General features: G+C 43.3%; 1 protein-coding gene across 1 annotated transcript; it reads left to right on the top strand.

Annotated features, from left to right (window-relative positions):
* Nucleotides 1-184: 184 nt before the first annotated feature.
* Nucleotides 185-8,946, top strand: LOC111649519 (sodium channel protein type 5 subunit alpha-like; the record flags this gene model as incomplete). Its single annotated transcript, XM_023399271.2, has 3 exons — nucleotides 185-285; nucleotides 1,171-1,189; nucleotides 1,918-8,946. Coding segments are annotated over 3 exons (1,418 nt in total), but the record flags the coding sequence as incomplete, so codon positions are not given.
* Between the last annotated feature and the right edge of the window lie 1,866 nt (nucleotides 8,947-10,812).

The raw sequence follows: 10,812 nt of genomic DNA, 5'->3' as shown, positions 1-10,812 counted from the left end.
CATCGGCGTCATCATCGACAACTTCAACCAGCAGAAGAGAAAGATAAGTACCACGGCCGAGGCCGAGCGCGGCGTCGCAGAAACACGCTTGTTCAAAAAGTTGAACACGTTGTTCAACAGTTCATCAGCTTAAAAACAAAGAGTGAAAATAACAGAGACGTGTTTCTGTGTGTTGTTTACTTAGGAGGACAAGACATCTTCATGACGGAGGAACAGAAGAAATACTACAACGCCATGAAGAAACTGGGCTCCAAGAAACCTCAGAAGCCCATCCCCCGACCTCTGGTACCCACACACACACACACACACACACACACACACACACACACACACACACACACACACACAGTCTAGAGTGGCAGCACAGACCAACCTAAACAGGTAATTTAGCGATCAGTGCTCATATTTCGTGTGCTACTCCTCCTGTTAGCTTGACAAGATTGTGTGTGTGTATTTGTGTGTGTAATTAAGTGTGTCTCTGTATGTGTATGTGTGTGTGTGTGTGTGTGTGTGTGTGTGTGTGTGCTCAGACGAGCCTGCCTGGGGGAGGTGAAGGTAACAGCAGCAATCAGAGCTGCCAGAGGGCGGTCCCCAGAGACAAATCAAACATGATTGACCTGTTACATCAGCTGGTCTGTGTGTGTGTGTGTGTGTGTGTGTGTGTGTGTGTGTGTGTGTGTGTGTGAGACACAGAGATGTTAGGATGGGGGGGGTTGAGTTGATGTATGATGTGATGGTGACTCCTTCTCAACTCCCCCCTGCTCATCCCTTCCATCACCTATAACTCAGCACAGGGAGACGGATGAAAGATAGAAGTGTATATGTGTGTGTGTGTGTGTGTGTGTGTGTGTGTGTGTGTGTGTGGGGAGGGCTGGAGGGGGGGGCTGGTGATGACAGGCCAGCTCCTCTTTGAGTTTATCACTCCAGGATAACAAGGAAAAGAGTGTTTGACTTGCTGTTAGAGAGGTAAAGACGGCTCAGCCCTCCAAAACCAATTACTCAAGTTGTAATTACAGCAGAGCTGCGACGTCCGCACTGAGAGCTTTAGATGATGTAACTCAAACAAAAGAAAATCCTGGTCAAGTAAAAGTGTTCAGCCAATCAATTTTAGGTTTTATACCTGAAAAATGCTGCAAATCATTTCTGCAGTGTAACGTCTCTGTCCCGCAGGACGAGCCGAGAAGATCCGGTTCTTATTAAAGTTTATAGAGCTGAGAACAAAATGTAAATGTAAAGTGTTTTCTGCTTTGACTAGTGACTAATAGCCAACACAAAAAAAAAACATTACTACAAATGTAACGTCAAGACAAACAGCAACCACGTAATGGCAATCAATAATCAAGAGCTGCTATTTGTGGAAAACACAAATCACCCAATAGATTTACCCTTGGCCTCAAAACAAGAGGCTGAAATGATATAAGCAGAAATGTTTCGTATATAAACACAAATGTATTAAATTAAAATCAGTTATAGCCTCAGATTTTTTTTACAAATTTCAACTAGTATTTTAAAAACATTTTTGGAATCAGAGGAAGAAGAAGGTGCAGAGGACAGACAGAAATCAGTCTGACGTTAGACCAGGAAGTGATGGACATGAACAGAGAGAGAGAGATCACCACCTGCAGCTCGTCTTTCCATCTGCCTCAAAAAACACGTCTTTCTAAAGTGATGATGATGATGATGATGATGATGATGATGATGATGATGATGCACCAAAAAACCAGAGGTGAAGACTGAGCTGAACTAGCGTGACCTGCCGGACTCAGGTACTGGGTGGGGAATCGAGGTGACCATGACTCCAAACAACAACATGCTGACGAGACACGGGCCCTGCTGTTTGAAATGAGTGAATCAGACTCTGATCTGTGCCGAGAGTTAATTGTAACCTTCATCTTTTTCTTTCCCTGTGTTTCTCAGGTATCGTGCTTGCCGACATCATCGAGAAGTACTTTGTGTCGCCGACCCTCTTCCGAGTGATCCGATTGGCTCGTATTGGACGTATTCTGCGTCTCATCAGAGGTGCCAAGGGCATCCGGACGTTACTGTTCGCCCTCATGATGTCCCTTCCTGCTCTCTTCAACATCGGGCTCCTCCTCTTCCTGGTCATGTTCATCTACGCCATCTTCGGCATGGCGAACTTCGCCTACGTGAAGCGGCAGGCGGGGATCGACGACATGTTTAACTTTGAGACGTTTGGGAACAGCATGATCTGCTTGTTCCAGATCACCACCTCCGCCGGGTGGGACAGTCTGCTCAGCCCCATCCTCAACAACTCCCCCGAGGAGTGCAATCCCAACATCCCCCACACAGGCACCACGGTCAAGGGGAACTGCGGGAACCCGTCGGTGGGCATCACCTTCTTCGTCACTTACATCATCATCTCCTTCCTCATCGTGGTGAACATGTACATCGCCATCATCCTGGAGAACTTCAGCGTGGCCACGGAGGAGAGCACCGAGCCGCTGAGCGAGGACGACTTCGAGATGTTCTACGAGGTTTGGGAGAAGTTCGACCCGGAGGCCACGCAGTTCATCGAGTACGCCAAGCTGTCCGACTTTGCCGACTCGCTGTCGGAGCCGCTGCGCATCGCCAAGCCAAACAAGATCAAGCTGATCTCCATGGACTTGCCCATGGTCAGCGGGGACAAGATCCACTGCCTGGACATCCTCTTTGCCTTCACCAAGCGAGTCCTGGGCGAGTCGGGCGAGATGGACGCCCTGAAGCAGCAGATGGAGGAGAAGTTCATGATGGCCAACCCGTCCAAGATCTCCTATGAGCCGATCACGACAACCCTGAGGCGCAAACAGGAAGAGGTGTCCGCCACGGTGATCCAGAGGTGCTACCGCAGACACTTGGTGAGGCGGCAGATGAAGGCCGCCTCCTACTTGTATCGCCAGATCACCACGCCTCGACATGCAGGGGAAGACGGCGAGGAAGGTGGTGAGGCGATGTTCAGGGAAGAAGCACCTGAGAAAGAAGGACTGATCGCCGCCATGATGAGGGAAAACTACGGCTCAAGTTTGTTAGGGATAGAGCGCTCCGAGACAATTTCCTCCACCTCGTCTCCACCGTCTTACGACAGCGTGACGCGAGCCACCTCCGAAATCTTTCACCCGCTCGCTGTAAACACAGAAACGGTCGTCGTTGACACTGCGGGCAGCGAACAATCGCCATCAGCGGTCGACCCCGACAGACAAAAGGAAACGGTACCATAGCGGGAACCGAAAAAGCAAAAAATTTAACAAATGAGGATTTTTCTCGTTTTGGGTTAAGCCTGTTTGTTCTTTTGTTTACTGAATGTACCATAGCTGAGGAGGCACCAGGCGGAAGCTATGAGCGAGAAACTGCAGGAGCCGTCGAGTGAAAGAGCAAACAAAGTGGAATATTTACTACCTTTAATGCTATTTCCTGTTCCCTGTGGAGATTCCTGGACTCAAGTTTCTTAAAGGGAAGCAGAAAAACTGCGGAGACAGAGAGGGAAACCCCGTCTGTCGAGTCGACTCTGCCTTTGTTGGAGTAAAAAGACAGAAGCGTAGAGAATCCCATCCACTAAAGCCGAGAGTTCGGGACACTGACTGACCTTTGACCTCAGCTACGGGGACTCACAGGGGTCAGAACAATTATATCACAGATGTATCCATCATTTATTGGCCTGGGGGGGTTTGTGCCTTCCCACAGATGATCAATATTCTCAGAGTACGCCCTGCTGTAAGAGTGATGGTATTCCCGGCGGTGTTTGTCGGCGCGTTAGCGGTCGACGACTTCCTGACTGACTGAGACCCGAGAGAGGAGGGAAAATAATGACAACGTGATTTAAAAAAAAAAAAAAAAAAAAAAAAGTTTTTTCGTAGTAAAAGTATAACTTTGTTGATGTTACCAGTCTTTTAATAGCGGTACGATTATTACTATTTTTTATATTTTTTAGAGTAAGTTGAAGAAAAAAACATTAGCAGTCTCTCTCTTTGGACTCGGCGCCGGCTGTGAAAGACGAGGCTCAACTACCACGTTGTAATAGATGAGAGGAGAGAGTGCAAAAAGATTATCTCAAAAAACCCTGAAAAGCAACTTCATCTGTTTTTGTTGGCAGTTTTTGCACTTTTGAGTTTACATGTGCCGACACTTCGCCGCGCCGGGGCGAAGCCAAGCGGCCGAAGGAGCCTGGGACGTATTTATTTATTTTGAGATAACACCAAAAAAAAAAAAAAACTGATACAAGTGCACAATGAGATTTTTTCTACATGGTCCCAGACTCTTCCAGCTCGTGGTTTGTCCTGGTGCTGAACATCCCTCATGTCCATCAGCTCTTTGGCCGGTGGGTGATTTGTCTCAAAGTCCAGATTTAAAGTGATTTTTCCAGCTTCCGTTTGCGTCTCGAACAAACTCGACCAGAGGACTCGTCGGTCACTGGCTGATAGAGGTTTGATATCGTTCGATTTGGCAAGAATTCAGGTGAGTTGAATCTGACGAGAAAGAAATTTATCAAGTGAATTTATTCTTATTCTCTTTGATCAAAATGTAAACTGAAATAATTTTGCTGCATCAAATAATTTATTCATTTAACTTTCATATCATAATAATAATCGACGGCCTTAACATTCAGGTTTTATAAATATTGTTTAGTGCAGTTGGCAAAGATGCGAATAATATAAACTCGTGCAACAAACCACAAACTGAACAAAGAAATATATTCATGCAGAACTCTCGTGTGCTCCTGTAGGAATCAGGCTTTTGTAATGTTTGTTTTTCCTCTATCAGGGGATTTAATGTCACTGTATGAACGGTACGACGTTGGCAACTTTTTCTGACAAATCACCCACTGTCATTAACTCTCCGTCTGGTCCGAGTTCGGCTCGGCACACGCACAAGATCCTTAAAACAGATTCTTCTTCCGGGTCTCGGCGGCGTCGGCCGGCTCCGACCAGAGAGCGACAATCAACTCAGCACATCAGCATCAGGATTTCAGCCCATTTAGTGTCATGAAAAGCTCCCGCTGATCTTCATGGTTTGACATTCGATTGATCGACAGTGTCCTGGAAAAACCTCATCAACAGCTGATTGTCAGAGTAGAGACAACAGGTCAAGCTGCATCTTTTTCTTTCTGTCAACAAACCATGAAAAGACCAACACCAACAACAAGACCAGCTGTTCCTACTGAAGACGTAAAGCTAAACAAAATGTGGACTCAGTGATTCTCTAAAACAGGAAGTGGTGCATTTGTTGGGGACTATTTTCAGCGGAGGATTAATGAGTGGCAGCAGGACGGTGTGCATGGGATTGAATCAAAGTAAACTGCAGTGACTTTCACTGATGTGTTTTTAATATTTTCTGGAAACAGTGGAGGAACAGAGGACTGAGATCAGGAGACATTCAGAGCTGGTTTTGGTCTTTTCATGAGATTTTCTGACAATAAGAAAAATACTGAAAATCACCAGAGTGATCCTTTAAATGTTAAGACCGAAGACTCCATCAAGAAAATATCTGTAAAGTCAGCGCTAGATAAATATTAAGACACTGACGCTCCTGACAACAGAGTTAATGTGAGTTTTAACCTGAAGTCATTTAAAACGGCTGCAGTTGAGCAGGTTTTTCCAGAACACTGATGAGACGACGCTAAAAGCTTTTCTGCTTCCTGATTCTGCTCAATGATCTGAAGAGTTTCTTTTTTAAACAGGAGAAAATAAATTGACGAATAATTCTGATTGGCTGATTTATATTTGGAGACTCATTTCTAGTTTAGCTCAATTAAAAAATTAATGTCACGAAGTCCGCAGAGGGCTTTTAATTTGAAGCTGTGGATACAGGAAGTGGAGTAACGTAACGGATGAAAAAAGATTCCACAACAAATTCTTTTTTGTCATAAAGTAATTTTCCCTAAAATGATCTGAATTTGAAAGGAAACTCTTCAAATCAAAACACAGCTTTATTTATTTATTTATTTATTTATCAACTTTGTTTTCTGGTTGATTGCTTTATTTTATCTAAGATATTTTTTAAATTTTTGCACGTTTTAGCTGCGCCCTAGAGGAGGAGCGGAGGCCGAGCGAGACGGTTCTTTATCTATTTTGCACAGAGAAACAAAAAAAAACAAACCGCGTCTAGCAATAACGGTTTGCCGATACCTTTTAAGTGAATTCTTAGGTAACGCTCGACTTCGCAGGAGCTTTTTTTCTCGCTGTGTGAATCTGTGGATTTCAAAAAAATAAATGCACAATAACACTGGGAGCGTTCGGTGGATGATCTGACAGTGTTGCTGTGGATTTACAGACGTGCAGGTGAACACGGCGGCGTGAAGCTGCTGCGACGCGGCGTCACCGCTTGTTTTTATTCAGATGAAGTGTCAAAGTGTGTGTGTACAGCGTTTGTTCAGTCTGCTTCGATATCAATATTTCGAACAACCTCTCTCTCTCCGTCTCTGTTGTCGTGGTCACCCGAGGGATCTTTACTAAACGCTTTACTAGACTAATTTAAAAATGGAAAAAGGAAAAAAGAAAAAAAAAAAAAGTTTTACTGGCACCGTCTGGACTCTATTTCTACTAGATTCTATTGAGAATAGATAACCATATAAACTAGGTAAATACTTAAGACACTGCTGAACTCTGCTGCGAGGCGTATTTCAGGATGCAGTTGTGCTGAAGGGCTGTTTTCAGTAGCAATAGACCCAGAGTGTGCCTGCTACACATGAACCCAACACTCCAAGCCATGCTTTCCCATTGATTGACTGATTGATTGGTTGATTGATTGACGGACTGGTTGATTATTTGGTTGGTTGATTGATTGATGAAATGATTCTTATGCTTTTTGATAATGAACGAGGTTCAAGGTGTCGCCCCCCCCGTCCCCCGCCTCCGTCACCGCGGTGACTCTTCCTCATCAGTCGTAGAACGAGCGGTGCAGAGAGCTGATTGGCCGACGACACTTTAGTCACAAAGGTTCAGATTCATTAAAGTCTCATCACTGAAATGACTCGAGGAGAAATCCAGGCTGGAAATGTGAAAACACTGGTGCAGATCAGCTGCTGGCAAACTTCAACACTCTTTGAACTTTGTTTTGTTTTCTGCGTTAATTCAAGTTTCTATAGTTTCTATAAAACATCTTTGACACGGAACAAAATGTGTCTACAGCACCGAATATCAAAAATCTGTCGACTACCAAAATATAATATAATAATATAATATTTTAGACCGTTTTATTTATGGCTGCCGGTGTTCAGACGACAGGTCGACACATATAAAGGCTCTGAGAAGTTTTTGCAGCAGCTGAACTGGAGACAAAATGCAGAGACTTTTCTCACAGAGCGACTTTAGTGAATCTGAACCTCCAGTTTGCACTGAGCACAAAAACTAGTCGTACATCTTCTGTGTGTGTGAAGCCAAAACACCGAAACAATCGCAGCAGCAAAAACAAAAAGCTGCGACCTCAACCCCGACCCTGAACTTCGCTCTGTGCTCACTGAGAAACCTGGATACCTTCACAACAACCTCCGACGTGTCTGAGCAGGAAAGGAAACCTTGAGATGCAAAAGACGGAGAAAATAAAAGAGTTTGTCACTTCCTTTCCTGTTCTAATATGACAAACCTTCAGAATAAGAGCAGAAACGAACTCTTACTTTGGAGGGAAACTACCATCTTTGCTCCGAGCTGTGGGTCAGTCCGTGTGGTGCTACCGAGGGGGTTGGAAGAGTCCAAATTAAGGTCGGAGGGGGGGTGTTCAAACATGAACTCTGAGACTGAGAAATCTCTGCTCCTTTTGCCGCCTTTTCCCTGTTTCAAAACCAAAAGCTGCTTTGTCACCTTCAAAATAAAACGGCAAACATCTACGTACCAACACAGAGGAAATGCACAGAAAACGAGTGGTTTCATTGTTCATTATTATTACTATTGTTACTATTAACTGTGTGATAAATGCAATACAACAGTTATGTAAACAGGCAGTGAGTGATGCTGTATCTTATTTACAGTATGAGGTTAATAATAACGATGATGTTTTTAATTATTTCGTCGTCATGGATTTGGTTTTTCCGGGAATCCTCTCACTGCTTAAACCACCGTCGCCCCGTTTACACCGCTACTGGTTTCACAATGGTTGTCAAACTGGTTTTTTCGCCAGCTCTCCAGCTTCATATCAGTTCTGCAGAAACCTCATATCTCGAGAAAAGTTGCCTTCTTCAGGAACGGAGGAGAGAGCGGCTCGAATATTTTCCTTCCTGAGTCATTTATTCCTGCAGAAACCAGGACAAGTTCTGTCATCGTTAAAACGTGGCTGCAGACAGTCCGTCACAAATACATAAAGTTGGATAATATAAATCACCAAGTTGGAGATAAGAGGTTTCTTGATACAAGCAGTTTTAATGCGTTCTTGCTGGAAAAGGTCGAGATGATCCAGGGGGTGAAAACTTTGTAACTCCAGAGATTTTGCAAAAGAAAGAATCAGGAAAATGAAGAAAGAAAAAGAGAGAAAATGTCAGTTATTTTAAACAATTTACAATTTACAACAACATAGTGAAAAGAACCAATCAAAGTCCAGATCTGAGGGGTTTTCCTCAGCATCACTGAGTTGGTAAAATTTTTAAATGTCATTGTATCCATATTTTTTTTTAATTCAATTTCAGAAATATATAAAAAAAAAAGAGAGAGACAAACACAAGTTACAAGGTTTTCCTCTGACCTCAGTGATTCTCTCGCTCTGCAACCGTTGGTGAAAACTCGCCGGTGAAACCTCGGTGTAAAGGAGGCGAAAGCCGTGCCTCAGTGACCCCACCCTGGTGTTTTAGAGACAATAATAATAATTACGATGATTATAATATGAATATATATATAAATATATATATATATATATATACTTTTTAGTACTTTGAGTTGAAATACTTTTTAGTATTTTGCAAATACATGTCTCTGTATATAAAACAAAAGCCTCCTGTAATAAACGAGAAAAAAATTTAATACTGAATCTTTTGTGATGGTTTTATTTTGTCATGTGTGTGTGTGTGTCTGTGTGTGTGTGTGTCTGTGTGTGTGTGTGTGTGTGTGTGTGTGTGTGTGTGTGTGTTCACGATTCTGACGACGCGACTTTTGATGAAGGTAAAGTGTGTCGCAACATTATTGTGCATTGTTAGCATCATTAGCATTGTGATGCTAATATTCTCCACACGTACAGAACAACAACAATCACACCATCATTTAAAAAGAATTTCAGTGAAAATTAAATGCAAAAACGATCATTCCAACTGAAATCGTAATTAAACAATAAAAATTATTTTTTTTACAAAGCGTGCAGCCAATTATTATAAACTTTATTATCTTTATAAGGCCGATCACAGATTACAGCTGCTTTCACCACGACTGTGTCGCGGCCTCAGACTCCTTCGCTCAGTGACGTCTACAGGAAATGAAACGGCCTCAGTCTGGAGTTGGTTTGAATCGAACCATTAGAAAAATCAATGGTTTGTGATGTCAGCAGATGAGCGGACCAATCACGGCTCATTTTCACGGACGGACGGGTTTATGGCGTCCCCCCAGCCCCGCCCTCCATCTCACACTCAGCGTGGGATCGCCTCGACGCATCACGCTCCCTAACGCTGCCCGCCTGAGTCAGGACGCTGAAGTCATGATGTAACGCTGTGTGTGTGTGTGTGTGTGTGTGTGTGTGTGTGTGTGTGTGTGTGTGTGTGTGTGTGTGTGTCAGGGTAGATTGAGGATGACACTTGAAGCTGCTGCTGGAAACCCGTCTGTAATGTTGCTCTCTTCCTCCTTTATTTCCCTCCTGATGTTAAAGGATAAATCTGTTTAAATTCTGTATTTGTCTTATTGTCAACAATCCTCATGACGTCATAACGTCACTACACGTCTTGTTTAACGAGTTTTAATTCAGTTTAAAAGATTTTTTAAACGGCTTGTGTGAGATTTTTTTTCCAACTTCTCGTCACTAATTTAAATTTTTCTCATCAGATCGAACTGATCAATAGCTGTAGTTTTATCTATGTTTATGGTTGTGGCTGCAACTCTTGATTAACCAATTAACTGTCAGTCTATAAGATGCTTATCACAGTTTACCGTGAAGTGTTTTAATTACATGTTTACCCTGAACACCTCTTTTATTTCATTTTCACTGACACAATAAAGAAACGAGCAGAAAATCCTCTGATTTCAGAAACTGAAATAATTAATATGATTAATTATCTGTTAATAAAATCAATTAACCACTAATTGTTTCAGCTCTACTGATGTCATCTGACACACGCAGCAACACAGACCGTCCTCACTGGGCTGCCTTGTTGCCCTCGAGCAAGGCACTGAACTGAGAGAGGGGAAGACTGTGTGTTGACTTGTTTACTTGGTTATGTAACCCTGTCTCTGGCCACACACACACACACACACACACACACACACACACACACACAGGGTGGCAGAGTTCCTCAGCATATGTTAAATGGAGCTTCCCCGTCTGTCCTCCTGCCGACAACAACCTGACTCCACGCTCTTAAAGAAACAGTCACTGAGATTTCCAGTAAAAAAATAACTGGTTTTCAATTCCAGTTTGAGTCCAGTCACAGAGTGAATACGTGCTGCATGTCTCTGGAGTCCGGTCCAGTCCAGTCTGGTCCAGTCTTGGAGCTTAAACCAGTTTGAGCAGACATCAGTCTTTATGACAGGTTCTGGTAAATTAAATAACCTACACCAGTAACTAACTCTGTGCCGACGGCGTCGCAGCGTTTAATCAAAGAGTTTAAACACGACAACGTCATTAATATGATGTGATTTATGATTCTTACTGAGTAACTAAAAAAACAATGAGTCCAGATAAACCTGATCTGCT

The sequence above is a fragment of the Seriola lalandi genome, unplaced genomic scaffold (genome assembly GCF_002814215.2).
Source record: "Seriola lalandi dorsalis isolate HSWRI2012SDOR001 ecotype SW California unplaced genomic scaffold, Sedor1 jcf7180002051109, whole genome shotgun sequence".
In the NCBI taxonomy this organism is placed as follows: Eukaryota; Metazoa; Chordata; class Actinopteri; order Carangiformes; family Carangidae; genus Seriola; species Seriola lalandi.
This window is presented reverse-complemented; position numbering and strand designations above follow the sequence as displayed.